At 39.6% G+C, this 20,552-nt stretch overlaps 1 protein-coding gene across 8 annotated transcripts in view; it reads right to left on the bottom strand.

The window, feature by feature from the left end:
• The window catches only part of hcfc1a (host cell factor C1a), a 27,209-nt gene that overhangs the window by 4,214 nt on the left and 2,443 nt on the right, over positions 1–20,552 (bottom strand). For 4 of the 8 annotated variants that reach the window (NM_001045064.2, NM_001442188.1, NM_001442189.1 and 1 more), the window contains 24 exon segments: positions 876–939; positions 1,023–1,320; positions 1,691–1,876; positions 1,973–2,110; positions 2,194–2,297; positions 3,645–3,905; positions 3,988–4,213; positions 5,382–5,708; positions 6,437–6,564; positions 8,296–9,154; positions 9,435–9,631; positions 9,760–9,892; positions 9,979–10,115; positions 10,880–11,096; positions 11,187–11,288; positions 11,379–11,597; positions 11,677–11,871; positions 13,754–13,905; positions 14,734–15,072; positions 15,190–15,369; positions 17,561–17,667; positions 17,748–17,832; positions 17,938–18,146; positions 18,230–18,390. In NM_001045064.2, the coding sequence (NP_001038529.2) occupies positions 876–939; positions 1,023–1,320; positions 1,691–1,876; positions 1,973–2,110; positions 2,194–2,297; positions 3,645–3,905; positions 3,988–4,213; positions 5,382–5,708; positions 6,437–6,564; positions 8,296–9,154; positions 9,435–9,631; positions 9,760–9,892; positions 9,979–10,115; positions 10,880–11,096; positions 11,187–11,288; positions 11,379–11,597; positions 11,677–11,871; positions 13,754–13,905; positions 14,734–15,072; positions 15,190–15,369; positions 17,561–17,667; positions 17,748–17,832; positions 17,938–18,146; positions 18,230–18,390 (5,024 nt within the window). 8 annotated transcript variants of the gene reach the window in all.

Consider the following 20,552-nt stretch of genomic DNA (forward strand, 5'->3'; position numbering starts at 1 on the left):
TCAAGATCTGAGGTAATCTGTCTGCTGGCACTTTCAGTTTGGCAATAAATGTGATGTAAAATGGTATCTGAAATCTCACTGGTTAAATGTAACAGATAATAAAGCACATTATCGACTTGTGATCAATGTCTGTGATCTTCGCTGTTGTTGAGCCATGTCGTCGCAGAAATAGAAACAAATTATAAAGTAGAATCTTAGAATGTCGCATCACAAGTGGTTATGACAGGGGTCTCCAAACTCTGTTCAGGTGGGCCGGTGTCCTGGAGAGTTTAGCTTCAACCCTAATCAAACACACCCTGAACCAGCAAATCAAGCTCTTAATAGATATGCTAGAAAGTTCCTGGCAAGTGTATGGAAGTTTTAGCTAAACTCAGCGGGACACCGGCGTTTCAGGACCGAGTTTGGACACCCCTGGGTTAGGAGAAAACTCCTTTTAACCTGGAAAAGATGTTTTTATTACGTCACAGTGCTGCATTGAATGTTGTTAGGACACAATGTGAGAATGTGATTACAGAATGCCTGAAAGAGTGTGATAATTAATAGAGTTAAACTTATTAATTAATTAAACCCTAATTGATGATTTTCTGATTTGTAATTTTGAAAACAAATCGTTTTGAGCGTTATATCAATATTTGTAACAATTTAATAACAAAAAAACTTGATATTTAACTGATTTTAAGCATCATGTGTTATTTAACACTAGCAATTGCTGATAAAAGCACAGCCCCTCACATAAATTACAATACAAAAGCATAACCCACACAAAAGACAAGCTATTTAAAATCATAACTTCTCTCTTTCTTTTTTTACAGTATTATTTTGTTTGTTTTGTTTTTTAAATGCTTTTGTGTGACACTCAAGCCTTGGGCACTCACGTATCTGGTGAAGAAACTGCTCTTTTCGGGGCAGGTTTTGCAGAAAGGCCATCTTTGCTAGACTCTGTAAAGCACATACAGCAATTATAGAATTCACCTAGCCACAGTTTGAAACAAATACTTCTCCCGACTAAAGATGAGGTTTACCTTGCAGCCATCGCACTTGTGTGGCAGGGCCATAGCCCTTTTCGTTGCGAGCGGCGATGCGGAAGATGATGGCGGGTTTGGTGGTGTAGTCAATGTGAGCGTTGGACAGGCTGGAGGACTGGACCAGGCACGAGGGGTTTGGTCCACAGTAAACCCGCATGAAGGCCAGCTGAGCCGGGGCTGAGGGCTTGGCTTCGGTGGTCTGACTGCTCTGGATGGCCAAATACACAGAGTACTCTGTGATCTTTCCTGATGTCACGGACGGAGGCTCCCATGTCAAATGAGCACCATCTGGACTCTAAAGAAAGCAGAAAACGGAGGATCTTTGAAATTGAGGAAACTAATTTGTTTTCCATGTAGCATCAATTACACTATCTGCTGATCCAATTTGCATCTGACTTACACTATTAAGAAGGGTTTATGTCAATTAAAATTCCTACATATTGATTTATTTTAAAGTATTGTTTTAATGTTTAAGGGAAAATTAAGACACAACAGGCAAAATTCCTGATCATTATTAAATAATTTGAAGTAAATTGTATAAATTCATAATTAAATGATCAAAATCAATTAGAAAATAAAATGAAAAAAATGGATAAAAGTATAAGTAAATAAATAGTTAGATTATATGTTAGATACATGTACAATATGCAACAAGGGAAAACTACCTTGCTGATCTTTATGGCACATGGTGCTCCGGGGAAGCCTGGTAAACATGTCTTAAATGCAGATATTTCAGAAAAGGTTCCTCGGCCACAAGTATTTATACCCGCCACACGGAACTTGTAGGCGGTGCCAGGCTGAAGCTCCACCCTCTTCATCTGACTGTAGTCTGGGGCTGTGCCAGAATCATTCTGCAACAGAAACACAAGCTCTATTAGCATTACTTATTTGCACAATCAAGCAATGCCACACAATATTAGAAACGAAAGAATCTCATTGCGGCAAACCTCAACATAAGCAGAGTCGTCTGCGGGCATGTAGAAATGAGTTACCACCGTATTGGTCACTTTAACAATGCCAACATCAAACCACTGGTTCTCTTTCTTCACTTGAGGTTTGACAGTAACTGTTGGAGGATTTTGTTTCTGTGGAGGAAAAAAAAAAAAGGATTTTAAATCCATTCTTTTAATAGCATTGTATTTCGTAACTGTTGTGCTAAGAAACTCACCCCAGCCTCAATGCCATTGGCCACTTCAGTGAGAGCCGCCGCTGCCTGCATCTTCGCTGGACTGGCTACTACTACAGGTGCTAATGTGCTGGATGGAGCCAAGGCTGGTAAAAGAAAAAAAAAACTATGATAATGGCATACACAGCTTCAGATAAAAACATCATATTTAGGGCAATTCTGTCAGTAAAGCCGGTTCTCGTAAACCTGTAGCGCATCCTTTCAGATTCAGTTCACTGACAAGCTTCGCAAAAATCACATTGAAAATCAAAAGACAACTTAATCAGGATAATCATTTTGTGACAATGACAGATGTTTGTGTCGCTTCGCAGTCAACTGCTGCTCTGTGTAGTAAATAATGCATGTGAAAATACCACATTATAATGTGTTTTTAAACAACTTATCAATAGTGGTGTTTTTGAAACAAATCTTTCTGTGACGGGATTCTGAAATCATGTGCTTATTAGTCATGCTGGATCACAGAAAGCCATTAAATATGGATTATAATGCACAACTACAGGATTTATACTTTGCTGACATAGACCTGTAACATCTCTGTTGACATGAGCTAGTGGGCTGAGAGCCAAGAATAGCAGGACCCCTTAGACTAAAAACCTATTCAAAAATGGTCAAGAGTTAAAAAGAGACTTAGGGGTGTGTCAAATAATCCTGTATAAAAATTGTAACAAAAACAGATACTTCAGAAGGAGCAGGAAGGTGTCCAGGAGAGACTTCAGAATGCTCTGGGGTCTGCTCTGCTCTTTCTCGGCTTTATTATGGAGAATAAAGTCTATTTTCTGATATTCAAAACCTCCGGTCTGATAATTTGTAATTGATGAGACGTCAAAATTTACGACACTCTGTGTAGTAAATAATGCATGTGAAAATACCACATTATAATGTGTTTTTAAACAACTTATCAATAGTGGTGTTTTTGAAACAAATCTTTCTGTGACGGGATTCTGAAATCATGTGCTTATTAGTCATGCTGGATCACAGAATGCCATTAAATATGGATTATAATGCACAACTACAGGATTTCCTGGGTTTCTGAGAATTTTTTGAGTTTTTATTGCATGAGGGCACCCTCTGGCCTTTAGTGATTTACTGCAGAACACTCAGAACTGTTTCCCTGACAAGATAATAATTATTTTTAATTAATCCCTCAGCCCTGTAATACTTTCAGAAATGTTTTCAAAAGCTTTTTTTCAGCTATTAACATTATACATAAGCAGCCAATCAGAATCCATCCCGTATTAAAGAGCTCCAGTATTTAAAGCAGTAGGTGTCATAAGTGTCGTTTGTACTTATAATAAAATTTAATTTGTGTGGACCCTAACACAATTAGCACTTTCTATTTATTATTAGCACATGGAATACAACAGAAAAAATTAAAAAGTATTGCTACACTATAAAATAATAAAAAACAAAAACAAAGTCAACTTCACACATACTTTCTGCGGCAGTGCGAGGCAGCAGTGTGACTACTGCACTTGTGGCAGCGGCTGCCATTTCGTTGTGCCCGTTGCTTTCAGATAAGGGATCATTGAGGCTGTCGGCTGGTGCCAGGCCCTCGGTGGGCAGCGCAGCCTGAGCTGCAGCCTGCTGTTGTGCTGCCTGGAGTTGCTGCTGCTGCTGAACCAAAGCTGCGAGCTCCTGCTGGGTCAGAACGATGGGTATGGTGTGGGTCTGCTGGTCGTCTCCTCCCGCATCACCTTCAAAGCAAACCACATTTTAGACATCGTTTGAAGACATACAGGACGTGGGTTGTGTTTTTGGGGATTAATGATGACTCACTCATGACGGCCTGCTGTGCTGCTTGTAGTACGGCCTGGATGGCGAGGGCCTGAGCCTCCTCTGTGGCTGCTGCTTGTGCCGCTGCCTCTGCAGCTGCAGTGACAGCCAGCTCTTCTGGGGTCAGACCTGTCACCATCAGCGTAGTGGACTGACCGTCCGCCATCAGCTCTGGTGGCAAAGCCAGCACTGCAGCCTGTGATGCTGACGCTGCATCTACATCTTCCATCTACCAATAGAAAAATGGGAAAAAACACACAATAGTCACCTAATTATAGGATTTTAAATTGATATGTTCAAAAAATCAAATATTTACATTTTTTTGCAATTTCCAAGCGACTCAACAAATAATGTCCTTAGATGCATCCTTAATGGCACACTATACACTAACCACTTATGCTCTATGTAATTATGCAGTAACACACTCAACCGCAAAGTAAATGAATGTAGTGTCATCCCAAATGGAACGCTAATGGTTTTGCTAAGCGAAATTTCAAACCGTTTCCAGATGATGTTTGCCAAATGAATGACCAAATTACCAAATAATACCTGCCATGAGTATAACGGCATTCACCATCAGGAGGCGGTATAATCACTCTGAGTGGAGAATTTTGCTTTCATAATCCAAAATAAATACAGTCATCCAACATCTGCCCGAAAGCTCCACTCCTTCCTCTACGTGAGCAAAGCAGCGGCCGTTGAGTGTGTCACGTGTCCAACATTCCACACTTCGTTTTAACGGTTTTTTAAAGTTATTTAAAGTGCACTTATTCTTCCTGGAGTTTTCTATGTGAATGCACTACTTACACTACTTACTTCTAAATTCATAATATATTTATATCTCCTAACAAAGAAATTAAATCAATTTCGGTGAAAATTCTCAACATATACAGGTATCAAGTTTCAAAAATATATAAAAGTTTAAGTTGAATAAAATGTTAGTTACTTAAACTTGACATCATGATTTAAATCAAACATTTGTTTAAAAGTTGATTTAGGGGTTTTTTCCTGATTTTGATAGGACATTGAACAGAAACGGAAAGCATGTGGTAATAATAGATGGGAACAGGATTGGCATTCCTTTAGCCAATAATTTAACTCCAGTCACCCATGACGACTAGACAACTAAACATTCAGGACAATGTTTAACAAGTACGTACAGCTAGCAATTTTCAGTTACTACACATTAATTAGTTATTAAATAACATTTTCTACTAATCATGATGATGACAAATTATCCGTTAAAAAACCCCCTACAATTTATCTCCCTTTTGAATTATTATTTTTTTTATTTTTCAAATAAATCCTAAAATAAATTAATACAAATTTTATAAAGTAAATTTTGTCTTAATAAGCAAAAATAACTTGATACATAAAATCAAAAATATTAATTGTACCTCTGCAGTTGGCAGCTGTTCCTGAGTGGCTTCTCCCTCTGCCATGCCAGAAACATCTTGCTCCATGGGCACTGCGTCCGCCTGGCTCTCCGCCTGCATGGCCACCGCAACCGCTTCTCCCTGGAAATCAGCTGGCAACGCGGCTGCATCCTCCTGGAAGTCAGTGGGTAAAGCAACAGCTCCTGCCTCTGTCTGAAACTCTGCCTGCATGGCAACGGCCTCTGCTTCAGCCTGGCCTTCGGTCTGTAAAGACTCTGCCTCTGAACTCTCCATCACCACCGGCTCAGCTCCTGCCTCTGAGGACGACTCCGTGATTGAAGAAATAGACTGAAGAAGAACAAAAGGAAAGCACTTTATTTCCATGCTCCCATTATGCTATGGACCATTTTGAGCAATGTAAACAACAACAGTCGCAACGTATTTACCGTTTTACGTTTTTCATTTCCATAGCTTCCGAGAATTCAAAAATGTCCACATATTGATCATGTTATGAAAGCCGTTTTAACATTGTCATGATTGAATTGCCTCTTGTTACGGTCATAAAATAGTTTGATAACAAGCAGAAAATCTTTATAGGCCAACGACATGGCCAATACATACCTCAATAAGAAACTTAGAATATAGAAACTTTCCCAAACTTTCTAGATTGATTAGCAAAGCCTGCAGAATTGATTTAATTGAGATTTAATACCATGAGAAAAGAAAATTTCATAATAAATATCATAAACATGGTCTTGAACAGACTGCACGTAACACACTCAAATACATACAATAAACACAATTAAAGGAAAAATAAACCAAAGTAATAATTATAGAAAAACTTAATATATCAGGAAAAAGTCAAAAAGAAAATCTAAGTATATGATATTTATATGAAAGCTCCTCGGAATTGTAGAGTTTGTGCAAACCTCTGCATTGGCATAAAAAAATACTTTAAAGAGCCTCAACTCATTTTCAACTGAATAATGCGCTGAATTTGGATAGCTGTTATGTTAATAATTATTGCGGAATTACTGATGCTTTTGAGGATGTTTGTCAGAAAACATGTCACTCACTGGAACAGCAGGTCCTGGCAGCGGTGTGGCTTGTGTGACTGTAGTAATAGCTCCTCTCTGGGCAGCTGCAGTCGCCGGCAGGCTCTCGGTGCTCGTGCTCGATTCGGATGCCTCACTGGTCTGTTGGGCTAAATATACAAAGGAGATATATTTCATATTTCTCAAATATACATTATATAATACCATAAATCGATGTAATCAGAAACATTCTGGTTATCCACATTCAAATGTCTTTTAGATATAGCAGAAGATTACACCGGGTCCAGAATGACATCACAGTAAGTAAATGATCAAAGGCATTAGGAGAGAAATTTTTGGATGAACCATCCCTTTTAGCTCTTTAAAAATTTTAATCAAATGTGGCATTAATAAATTTCCCCATAAACAGACACCCCAAACTGTATTATAACTATGATGACCAAAGTACTCGTGTTCTTGGTTAAAGCACGTAAACATCACGAGTTTTTCACACAACCATAAAAATAAACTGACATTATTTTAAAGATTTCATTTATACAAGGCAGTTACAGATTTATTTTGTACAGCAACTTATCTTTGAAAGTCATCTATTCTACAGGGAGGGTGAAAAGCAACTATGCACTAAAAATTGCCATAGAAGTTTATCATTCTAATACGGCCTTTTGTGCTCGATCTAACATGAAATTTGCTTTCGTCTAGTTGGAGAACATTTTCATCATGACTCCAGCTTCTTCTATTGCCATTAAATCTTGCCTAGTTTTAACCCACCCTGTATATTATACAATTAATGCCAAGCAACCTCACACTAGACTCTGTTCCACTGACCTCCATGCAACTGCATCAGACTTAAAACGGGGTGTCAAACTCAGGTCCTGGAGGGAACCAGTTCAAAGTACAGTTTAGTTCCAAACCAACTCCAACATACTTAACTGCAGGTTTTAAACAAGCCTGAAAGATTTAATTTATTTGATTAGGTGTGTTTAATAAGGATTGGAATTAAACAGCAGAGCTGCGACTCCAGCAATTGTATCTGACACCTGTGACTTAAAAGGTAAGTCTGCGTGAGAATATTTCACTGCATAGCATTTTAAAGGTTGTAGTATGTACGATTGACCAAGTGGTTGAACAAGGTATTGCAGTCCAAATTCAAAATATCAGAGGGTTTTTCCCACTTAGCCCCCTTCTTCGACAACTAGACACATGTAGGTTGCCATATTGACAAAAAAAAAAAAAAAAAAAAAAAAAAAAGCAAAATGCCTGCCGATAGAACCTTACATTGTAAGCTGCTCAGCTAGTTTATATTTGTAACATTCGCTAATTAAAAAGCACCTTATGTGGATTTATACAACTCTGAATCTGCGTCTCATTTCAGAGCCTGCTACAGTCATTTGGGGGTCACATTTTCAGCCGTGTCTGCATACACTGACGGAGCCTTCAAGAGCAAAATTAAAAATGCCGTGTTTTCTCAAAGGCTAATCAGGGTGCTAAAATATAATTGGTCAAACTAACCATGGGCAGTGTTACAGAGATAAAAAAATATATATGTAGACATCCCAAAACGGAATGCAAATGGAAAATAACTAACTGTAGGATTGTTTTCAGAAAAACAATAATGTTCACTTTGCATGTTTCTGAATATTAACCAACATATAGTATTTTAATGCTTCAGAGAAGTCTAAAACTTGAACTGTGACCTGCAAATTCACATCACATCAATGTATGAGAGAAACAGAACATCAAAAATTGACCTCTCGTTACAAAAAAGGTGTTAAACATGGTGGAATGGCTCATGTTAGCAGTGCCGCATCCATTTTAACCTGCCCATTTGTGAATACTCAAAGTGTAAAGTGAGTGCAGTTAAACTATGCACACAGCAGTACCTGTTCCTTCATCTGTCTCCATATTGCAGGTAGCAGTGGTGGCTGTGTTGGTGGTGCCAGTCTCGTGGGTTTCACAGGGTGGGTTTGAGCAGACCCTTTGCACTGCTCCAGCTTGATCTCCACCCATATTGGATGATGATGTGGTTGCTGTGTTGGTGGTGCCTGTCTCATGGGTCTCGCAGGGTGGGTTTGAGCAAACTCTTTGCACTGTTCCCTCTTGTCCTCCACCCATGCTTGATGAAGCCGTGGTTGCCGTGTTGGTGGTGCCAGTCTCATGGGTCTCACAAGGTGGGTTTGAACAGACCCTTTGCACTGCTCCAGGCTGGTTTCCACCCATGTTTGATGAAGCCGTAGTTGCTGTGTTTGTGGTGCCTGTCTCGTGTGTTTCACAGGGTGGGTTTGAGCAAACCCTCTGCACTGTCCCAGCAGGAGCAGTGCCCATATTTGAAGATGCTGTGGTTGTCGTGCTGGTGGTGCCCGTTTCGTGGGTTTCGCATGGTGGGTTTGAGCAGACCCTTTGAACAGCGCCCATGTTGGCAGATGCTGTTGTGGCAGTGTTTGTTGTACCCGTTTCATGTGTTTCACATGGCGGGTTTGAGCAGACTCTCTGTACTGTGCCAGCTGGTCCAGCGCCCATGTTTGAGGTCGCTGTGGTGGCCGTGTTAGTGGTGCCCGTCTCATGCGTCTCACAAGGCGGATTGGAGCATACGAGAGTAACGCTGCCAGAAGCCTCTCCTGTGCCAGATTCAGTAGAAGTGGGCTGCTCAGAGGTGGGAGATGCTAGAAATGAAACAGGCAGATCTTGGCCAGGCTGAGCCTCCACTCCACTAGGCGTAGTTATGAGGGTCACCTGAGTGGGCTGAAGAAAAGATGACAAGATTATTGACTTGATAGGTAATTATAAATGAATTAATAAATAAATGTTTTTATTTATTTATTTATGCTTGTGTGTGTGTGTGTATATATATATGTATATATATATATATATATATATATGTATATATACATATACATAGTCACAAACCCGTTTTATAACCATATCAGCTGACAAACACAAGACAAACAGTGGTCCATAGAGTAAAAGAAATCATTCTTTACATAAAAATCAACACTATCAGAAATGACGACCCATTTCTAACCTGCATGGTGGAGGTAACAGTGGTCAGGTTGCTTTGAGCAGCCGTCACATTGGTGGCATTAATGACCTGGCTGGCGAGGGTGGCGATCGTGCCCAGAGTGGTGATGGGGGTTGCCAGGGTGGCGTTGGCACTGGCTAGGCTCCCTCCAGCTAAGCTTGATGAAACTGTTCCTGTGACTGTGCCAAGAGTTGTTACACCTTGGAAAGAGGACAGACACATAGAGGGAAACATTCGAAGCATTAATAATAAAGGTTGCTGAATGTTATTTGGCACACACACTCACACAGTCAACAAGAAACACAGACTTCTGACTTCAACAACTTACCAGTTGTTCCTTTGACAACCAGGGTGGTTACAGTTGGCTTGACCCCAGATACTGGAGACACAAGACGTACTCCTCCCATCGGCACAGTGCGGAGAATAGTGCCCGGCTGACCAGGAGCTCCTTTTAGGACAACCTGAGGAGAAAATAATTAAGTAAGGTAACAAAATTAAACAGTGCTTCATCAAACCCTTACAACACCAAATATTTTAAGCCCAATACCTGTGTTAGGCCCTGTTGGCCTGCCGCAGTACCAATCTTAGGCATTGCTGTAATGATTTTACCAGGAGTTCCAGAGGTCATGACCTTTGTGGTGATGATGGTAATGGGACTTTTTACTCCTGTAGTACTTGTCACACCTACAACAGAAAACACACACTCACTGAGGCCCTGTTTACACTAGTGCGTTTTAGTTTTAAAACGACGTTTTAGATCAAAAACGATCCGCATCCACACTACCGTTTTACCTAGTTGTTAGTCAACAAACCCCGGTTGAACATTAAACGCAATGGCAAAGAAAGCAAGAGAGGTATTTTTGTGGACAGACGACGAGGTCGAGTTGTTACTAAACGTAACAAATGAATAACTGCACAATGGCGGCTAAAACAGATAATAGTGCAAACAACGCTCCCATTTTTGTGTCCATGTTGTTGTTTACAGTACTGTCTTCCGGTAGCATTAAAGTCATGTGTTATAGTCATGTGATAGAGGCTTGACGAATAATGGAAGGATACGCAATGACACAAAAGTCCCAATCAGGTAGCGAATCTCAGCAGTCCCGCCTCCGTTTTCTGATGTCTCCGTTTTTCCTCATCCACACTAAGACGGAGCAGCAGCGTTTCAGAATGAAAATGCTCTCCAGCGTTTTCAAAACGCTCCGTTTTCGGTGCTCGAGAACTCCGGCGTAGTGTGGACGGATGGCATAACCGTAGCAAAACTTATGCGCTTTAAAACGAAAACACATTAGTGTAAACGTCCAAACAAAGCAACCTAGAAACTGTACAGAAACCTCAAACTATTGGAATTATTATTGTGGTATTGATAGTAAATTTATATATATGTGATGATAATAATACATAAAATTAAAAAGGACACTTCTTGACAATATTCATAATTTCTTTACCTGCAGCTCCTTGCTGAACAGCAGACATAGGGATTGTTTTAATGATAGTGGTGGTGCCTGGTTTGCTGGTGGAAGTGGGGGACATGCCACTGATGCCCAAAATAGTGGGCTTGTTGCCTGTGCCACCTGCTTGACTGGTAGTAATTATGGTGGTTGGTTTTCCATCTGCAGATGTTACCAGCTTTAGAATGGTGCCTGGTGGAAGGGGACCCTTTGTCTACAAAATCATAACAACGATGAAGTTAAATTCATGCAAAATAAATTATGTTACAATTATTATTAATCCAGTAATACATGTTAAACAAACCTGTATAATCTGTGTGAGTGGATTGGAGGCCTGTCCAGTCACAGTGGCTGACTGCACTGGTTTGTTTTGTACCACTGACACTACCTTGCCCAAGTTGGATATCTAAAAAAGAATGAATAAAGATAATAAATAATTACTAAATAATAGTTTTCACCAAGTTGTTCCTATGACAGAAGTTCTAATATACTGTACCAAGTTGCCTCCCATGGAAAGTGGGCTCTTAACAAGAGTGATGGTTTTGGTGACACCACCAACCACAGTGGTCACAACCTGAGCCTGTTGGGCTACGGTAACTGTGCCCGATTTGTGCACCGTGATGATAGGCCGAGCACCTGTAGTGGGACTGGACACTGTTGGGGTGGCCACCTGGGCAGCAGCGGTCTTCAGCATGCGAGTGGCCGGGTTGCTTACCTGCAATAAAATATCAGTGTCATGATTTAACTGCTAAGCTTCCGGGTGCTGCCACAGTTAATAATTTTAAGATAATTACCATCAGAGGCGATGCCACTTTAACAGTGGTGGGGAGTGTGGAGGCTCCTGGAGTCACAGCTACCGTCTTGACAATTGTGGCCCCGGCTGGCATGTTGAGAACAGTGGCTCCTGGGGATGGAGGGATCTTCTGTGTGGCTGCTGCAGCTGCAGCCAAAGCTGCCATTCCGCTCATCTGAGGGCTGCTGCCGATGGGCTGAAATAAAAAGTGCATTGGTGCATAAAATTTCAGTTTATAATGGGTTCATACAAAACGCAAAAAAAAAAAGAAAAATGTAAACATGAAGTCAGATCAATCGCTCTGGATTACTAGAGATGTTTTTTGTCTGACATAAATTTTCTATCAAAGGGCACCTATTTTACCCCTTTTTCAAGATTTAAGATTAGTCTAGAATGTGTCTGTAAAGTTTTAGCTTAAAACACACTTTAGATTATTTATTATACCTTTCAGAATATTAACACAACACAATGTTGAACACAATGTAGCTGTTTGTTGCTTGTGCATTTAGGGCCTACTCACACTATGCCATCCGTACCGTGCCCAGGCCCGTTTCCCGGATCGTTTGAGAAGTGTGAGTGCGCTGAATCGGGCTCAAGCACGGTTCACTTGGCCGGCCCTGGCCCGGTTGGAAGAGGTGTGCCTGAGCGCGGTTCACTTGGGCTTTGGCGCGGTATGCGTGTGTGAGTGCAAAACGCGCCAAAGCCCGAAACTGAAAGCAAGACGTGACTTTTAAGGGACTTTTTCATATAGATTTATTAATCATTCTTACCGTTCAGTGAACGTAAACTGCCATCGTTTATTAAAGATGCAAACTACTCACTTCACAACAGCTGCGCGCCTTCAGCAGACCTCCTCATTCCTGCAGCACGAGAGCTTTATGACTGTTTATGAGCGCCAAAAGTGGCGGATCTGTTTGGCGAAATATTTGACTGCATGTCCCCGCATCGCTAAGGACTGTTTGCCGAAATATTTGACGGCATATCAAACAAATGAAACGATATAACTAGAGTAATCTCCACTGTGCTGCTGAGTGAGAGCGCGCTTCTCACTGAAGAGCGCAGCAGCGATGACGTAAGCGTGCCGAAGCCCGTTTGTGGTGAGAGCGGGCGGTCGGGGGAGATGGGAGGGGGGACAAGCATGCTTTGGCCCGGTTTGAGGCAACTGTACCTAGTGCGAGTACGGTCTTAATGCTAGTTCCCCCTGCCCATCGTTCCCATGTGCATGTCAGAGTTTGCCTCAATCTCTGGCTGTGCTAGATAAACAGCACAGTGACAGACATGAAAGAAACAGATCTTACATAATGGTTGTGAGAAATACTACAGTAAGACCTTTCCTAATGATTATTTGATATATTTGTTGTGGAGTTAATTCAAGCCTTTCTGCAACGATAAGTCACACACAACTTTATTACAATGTTCACGCACACACACAGTGAGCATTTAACTTTGCACTGTTTTTGCTAGGCAAATGTGACAGGATACACATTAAAATCCACTGCTGTATGGACATCTATTAGGTTAATGTACAAAATAAACCTGCTTTAACATCCACAATCCGGGATTGAAGCGTCTACTGACATGCCGCTGCAGTGATAAAGTAAAGATGGTAAAAATCACTGTAATTCATTACAAACATGTACCGTTTTAAAAATGTTTCAAACTTGTTAAACTCATTCTTAAACATCTGACACAGAGAGCTTAACAGAACTTTTAATATATAATATGATATATATTTAATATGATTATAAGCATTACTACTGAGACATGTTAATACGCAAGTCAATCAGTTCGGTGGGTGGGGAACTGCACTCCTACATCACGGTCGGCCTCAAAATGAAATGGATTTAGCGCCCATTTTAACGTCAGGAAATGTATTTTTTCTGTCTTTATCACTCCAATATGACTGTGGACACACTATACCTACACACAGTTCTGTCTAAACAGCTTTCAAAAGATGATTTTCATTGTAGGTGCCCTTTAAATATGGGTGAGTGGAAATTCACCTCTTCTTGTGCATTGACCCTGTATGTAATCTACTCGTGCAATATAGATGCCAGCTTTACATTTTCAATTCTTACCGTTCCTTGAGCGGTCTGTGATGGCACTACCATGCGAACACCAGCGGGAAGTGATGCCACAGTGACTGGGGATTTTCCAACCTGCGACGCTTGGCGTACGGTGACAATCGATGCTCCTGTTCCTGACTGAGGGGCTGCAACTTTTAGAATAGCTGAAATATAAGTGTACATGTTAAACTCAAATAAATAAAATAAAAAAGCATCCGTTTATCACACACAGGAATAATGTTTTTTTTCTTCTTCATTTGTTACATGATTTTTCATTTTTAAGTGCACTTTTTGTTAGTGGATTATACAGAATGTGCAGTTCTCACCGAGTTCATTTTAAAGTTATTAATATATTTATTTATTGCCAGATCAGCAACTTATGGCTATTTCGTGGCAAAATGGATATACATAAAATATTGCATGACAAAAATAAATTTGTATTACAAAAAAAGTTACTTAGACAAATATATAAAATATAAATAGATAAAATTTACACAAAAATATATTCAACGTTAAATATGATTTTTCAGTTCAATTTTTAATAAATAATTTGAGATTCTTCCTGGTGGTACCTTTTTAAAAATGTCCATCAAAGTACTCTCTTTAAAAAAAAATGTCTAATGGTACTAAAACTTCCACATTCCAACAAAATATGTTTGATGGTAGGAGCAGTCTGGCAGTAATTACGTTTAGGTGGTAAGTTATTATTATATAGTTTGGTTCCAATAAGTAAAAAGTAAATATAAAAAGTAACTGGTACTATAAAATCTATTAATACTCCACTGAATCAAATCACAGCATTTTGTGGAGAATAAACTATATTTCATTTTGAGTCGTGACAAGTTTGGATTTACTCCCCTACTGTTTAACTGCTCATAGATGCAAATATCTGCCAATCATTTTGTAGCAATGATAATGTAATCAGAATGACCTGCAGACGGTGAGCCATCACTACCATAAAGGTGTATATTGTGAATACAGTTTAACAGTACCTGGGCCACGTGCCATTGATGCAGCCAGAGGACTTGCAGGTGTGCCAGGTAAGACTGAGGCTGTGGGGGAAGCAGCCTGGGGCACTGAGGTGATGCCACTATGCGGCAGACTCTGAGCAGATGGAGCAGCTGCAGCCGGTGCTGGACTCTTAGGAGAGTTTCCTGGGAGGGAGGGAGCTGCATTGAGAGCTGGTGATGTGGCAGCAGTGGCTGCTGGGATATCATATTTCTGGAGCTGAAGCAGGTACGTGTCTGCTGTAGAAACTGCTCCCCAGCTAACCTCCAAAGAATTTGTGTTGGCTCGGACAAGCTGCACCCTTGAAGGAGGGTTGGGTCGTTCTGTGAAAGAAAAAAAAACATATAATGAACTAATTCTGCATCCTGCAATACATTCAACTGTCTGATAACACTAGATGTGTACAAGTTTAAATGTGCTCTCTTTACTGATGCCCTCACCTGTCTCCAGGTACCACAGGTCTTTGCAGCACACCTGATTGTTCCAAGCTTTGCGATACCCATCACGTCCACTCCAGATATAAAGTCTGTTGTTAATAGCGACAGCACAATGTCCTGCTCGAGCACGTGGGATGTTATCCTCCAAAGTGTCCATCAAAACAGTCTCCCATGCTAAAGTGTCTACAAAAAATTTATTTCAAAAGATATGGCATTAGATAAAAAATATGCATTAGTCATCTTGGGTTCAGCCAAATAGCTGACATTTCACAAATAGCATTGTTATGGTATTATATTGTTTTTTTTAATACATCACATTAGTGTAATTTTACAAAATTTAATATAACAGTAATATTCAGACCTCCTAGTTTTTTGTGATTTTTTTGCGATAAAAATTATTTTGATGTGGTAATTCCCAGACATTTGCAGACAATTTTGTGATTAAAAATAAATAAACACACCATATTAGGTAGCCTATTATGTTAGGTGTGCAATCGTAATCATATATTTTTTCATAAAGATAAAGTGTCTTTATTTTGGTCTCTTGTCAAGACAAGATCTAAAACAGTAGTGATTAAGCCAAAGGAATGTTGTATAATTCTTATTTTTATCCACAATCTTACTTTCTCTCAGATTTCATTCCCCTGAGCATGACATGTACCTCACTCCAGACATGCATTAAGGCTTCTCCTACCATAATACACTTAACACACAGATCGCTGTAAAACTCGTCAATGGCCGTAAGCATTTTCTCTCGTTAACTGCAGGAAAAGAGTTAAACGAAAACATTTATCTATTTTACGCTCACCATAATACCAGCCATACATGTAAAGCACAAATAACGTTCTTCATTTTGGTCACGTCCAGCGGACGTGAATCAACCTTCATCATTGTAAACTGCTAGCTTTTCTGTTTGTTCCATTGCTCCATTTGTTAGATCTTTGCTTAAACTTTCTTTTGCAGTCTGAAGCACATCAAATGCACAAAACGCCCAATTTGCCACACAGGAATTTACATGTAAATCACTCACGCTTTATCCACGTCTGCTTACTGCAGAGGCTGCAAAATATTCTCCCCCACTTTCTCGTAATGTTAGGATTGTGATGCTGCGTTCACACCAGACGCGGAACGCGCGTCTAGCGCGAGTGATTTACATGTTAAGTCAATGCAAACGCATGATTAGACATCCTGCGGGCGATACGTGCGAATGGCGCGACGCGAATCACGCAAATGGCGCGGGGCGAATTGAGCGTTTTGCGCGTTTGACGTGCTTAACGAGCGTTTCGTGCGAATCACTCGATTTCAAAAATCTGAACTTCAGCGTACATTCGCGACGCGTAATTGTGACGTAGAACCTGTTGTCGGTGTTCAGTTCATCAAACTCGGCTTGGCTCAGTCAGAAGCACCGCTGAAAGCCTCCGTCATCCAGGTTAAGTTTCTGGAGGAGTTTAAGAGCTCACAGAGCTGGATGCACCTCTGAAAGAATGTAGTGGACTCAGACACGACCCTAAACGTATCGACGCTGTTTTTCAGTCTTCATAAAGCACATAAACACTGTTATTTTCTTCATAAAATCCATGTAAGCAATTTAGCTATGAAGCTAGAGTTTTCGGGCAGACAGAAGCCCTGCCCATCACGCGAATCCGCGTCTGTTTTGATGTGAATTTGACACGCGAATGAAGCGGGGTTTGACGCGCGTATGAAGCGAGTAAACTCAAATGTTCACGCGGCTATTTACGCGCGATTTATCCGCGCATTCCGCGTCTGGTGTGAACACAGCATAAGGGGGGCAGGTAAGATGTCATTTTTGAGAGACTCAAATACATCACGTGCGCTGCGTATGTAACATCTGGAGGTCATGTAAAACAATTAATTGCAAACTGAAATAAATATAATTTGATTATATGGTTTGGAATTGGATGTTTTATGAGATTGTTTACGTTTTTTGCGATTATTGTGTGTTTAAATTAAAACTTTTGCAGGATCGCAAAATTTTGGATTCAGTGATCGCAAAAAAAAATCACAAAAAACTAGGGGGTCTGAATTATTAATTGCTAGCATTAAAGTTTCACTGGTATTAAAATGCTTCATGTAAGTCTCGTTTAAGACATTCATACTTCTATTTTACTCCCTGAATTAGGTTACATTTAAAGAAGTTCCAAAACAGATTTAGCTTTATTATTCCATAATAATAAAAATCAACATTATTCCAATAATTAGTCCAGCCATGGAGTACATGAAAGACCTTTTTATTTGTATTTTTTTAAATATTAAATCGAAGAAATTTTATTTTACCAGATTCATCTTTGATGAATAAAAGCATCAAATTTATTTTACTTTTCAACATCACATGTATTTTTTGACTACAGCATACCTAGGTTCAGGCAGGCCAGTGTGTTTGTACACTTCCATTCCTTCTCATGTGTGGCCACCTTCACGTCATCCATCACCAAAGGAACCCAGCCACCAAAAACATACATTCTACAGATACAACAGATTAAAGGTCAGTATGCCATTGTGTGCATTTAAGGAATGCTGGCGGTGATGCAACTGAAACTTACTTGTTTGTAATAGTGGTGGCCGAGTGTAGGCTTCGGGGGAGGGGAGCAGCACCGCTTATTGCAGGCTTATTCCAGGTCAGTGTATCTGTAAAGCAAAGAGTGACCCGATTATTGCTTAAACGATATGTCCGGTTGAATTAATGACCAATTTGTAGCAAACACGGCAGTGCAAACATCATAATCTTCATACCAATATCTAATGTCCAAAGATCACCCAAACGACAGCCACTCATTCCTCCGTATATAACAAGACGGGACTTCTTAGTAACTTTTTCGGTATAGATTACAGCAGTGTGGCTCTCTCTTGGAGGTGGCAATACTCCATACGTGACTGGTACATCCCACCCCGCAACGCTGGACCCCGGACGCAACTCGAGGGTATAAAGATCATTCAAATATCTAGAAGCACACACAAGTAAGTTAATGAAGCAAATGATTCAAATGCATATTTTAAAGACCAGATTATTGTACAGTACAAATACCTGGGAATGTTGTTCTTGGGGTCTTCACTGTCATTGGCAAGCCCTCCAAAAAGATAACACTTGTTGCCCACAAGAGAAAAACTGTGGCCCAGACGAGGACATGGTGGCACTCCATTCTTAGGGGCTTTTGGCTTCAATTTTTTCCATTCCCACCTGCTTGCCTGATGACAGTAATTATAGTGAGATCATTTCTTCACAGATACAGTCAAATAATTGCCTGAATAATCCACACGAGCAATTCCAGCGTAATGGACATGAAATTTTCAGTTAAAACTCAAAAAATATTCTCATAGAAAGTTTGTTAACATTATATCGAAACATCAGTTTATGTTTCCTAAAACAACGAACCACAGAGTTATGAGACCTGAAAAATATAAACCTGTAAACATTTTTTATATTTTAAATGAGAAAAAATAAACATACTTTTTTGTCACATCCAAAACGCATGTAAGTTTACAGTATACAACATACTTTGTAGAAATGATGTAAATTTAACTGCACAACCCAAAAATACAAAGATAAAAGGCTAAAAGTCAGCTCACTATAGAACAAAAATGATTGATATCATTTCATTTAACATTTTTGCATGTATGAGGAAAAAGCTTCATTATGAATTAGAGCTGCACAATTAATCGAAAAAAAGATCGCGATTTCGATTCGACCCCTAAACGATCTTAATCCAGCATTTCTATGATTCTGCCAATCATATTTTCAAGTTGAGGGGAGAAGCAAAGACAGCCGCACAAGTCTTCACATTGTTTTACATACATTGCTCAGCGACATGGACACCTCCAAATGATGTTGAAAGAGTCACATGCTGCATTTATAAGGTATAATTCACCTAAAAATGTAATTTTTGCCTTCATATAATGCTATATTCGCGGCCTAGAAATCACATGTGACGTGAGCTGATGACAGTGAGCTGTTTTCACAGAGAAGGCGGACACGCACGCGCATCTACTTCAGTGAACAGAACCTGCATAGGCTGCGAGTAACAGCTAATAAAGTTGTAAATAATATTCAGTTTGTGGCACAGAGTGATTGTTTGAGAGTTGCGCGCGAAAAATGAACAGCACTTAGCAGTGGAAAATAAAACAAAGCATGCACGTCATTCAAATAATCATATCACATTTTAGAGTCATGATTGCGACAAGCATTTGATATGTTTTTTCTTTCATAGCGAACAGAGTTGTGCATGAAAATAAATGTTTATAGTGTCAGTATAACTACTCTAGCCTCTATAATGTTGATTTTACCAGTGAATTAAATGGTCTAATATTGTTGTCAATGACAGATTGCAAGCTTGTGCCTATATCTCAAACATAACTCAACATCAGAGTTATTATAAGCAGAATAGAATTATTTATAGAAACTACTAGATCAACACATAATATTATTGTTGTTTTACCATTTGTACAATAATACATATAATATAAAACAATAATAATTGCCGACTCATTATTTTTTATTTTACATTTACAGAATCTTGAGAAAATCGTGATCTTTATTTTAAGCAAAAAAAATTAGCAATTCTTATTTTAGCCAGAATTGTGGAGCTCTTTTATGAATGTGACACCTCTCCGTTATGGATGTGACAAATGTGAAATTGCCACTCGAGTGATTTTAGTAAATCAAATATAACCGTTTAAAAACATTGACCGAGACATTTGAGTATTTTTACAGTACTGTAAAATACAAGCAAACACAAAAAATTTGAAAATGTTTCACTATTCTAGTGAAAACTTTATTTTTTTATGGCAAGGTTAATATTTGCATGGAATTGCTCACATACAACTGAACAAATATTGATGACTTTATAAACCCTTATGATGCCCTTATGGCTCGTTTACACAGAGGTACAGTACAGTAAAGGTCACCTTTATCAGGCTTGCACCAATGCTACCCTTTTGGTGGGAATGGTGTACGACAATGTTTCAGTTGAAATCATTTTCGCATGAGAAAATGTCAAAGTAAAGCTGTATGGGTTGTTCACATATCATATGAGAAGCAGTTCTTACAAAACAGATGCTTTACGCACATAAACGTGTGTATAAATGTTCATTACTAACATTTCTATGAACGTGATTTGATTATAACTGCAAATCAATGGTAGTGTGAAATAGTCTACTGTGATGTCTACAATCATATAAAATAAATAATTAAATGCACCATATATGAACAAACACAGACCCTTACACTCTTCGATGTTACCAACTACAGAAAAACGACAAGGCAGATTTTCTTCTTCTTGGCTTTGAGGCCGGTCATCAAGACAACAACAAGGTTTGTTTGAGCTCGGGTCAACCATGGCTTTGAGAAACTT

This window comes from Danio rerio, chromosome 11, assembly GCF_052040795.2.
Source record: "Danio rerio strain M-AB ecotype USA chromosome 11, GRCz13ab, whole genome shotgun sequence".
Lineage (NCBI taxonomy): Eukaryota > Metazoa > Chordata > Actinopteri > Cypriniformes > Danionidae > Danio > Danio rerio.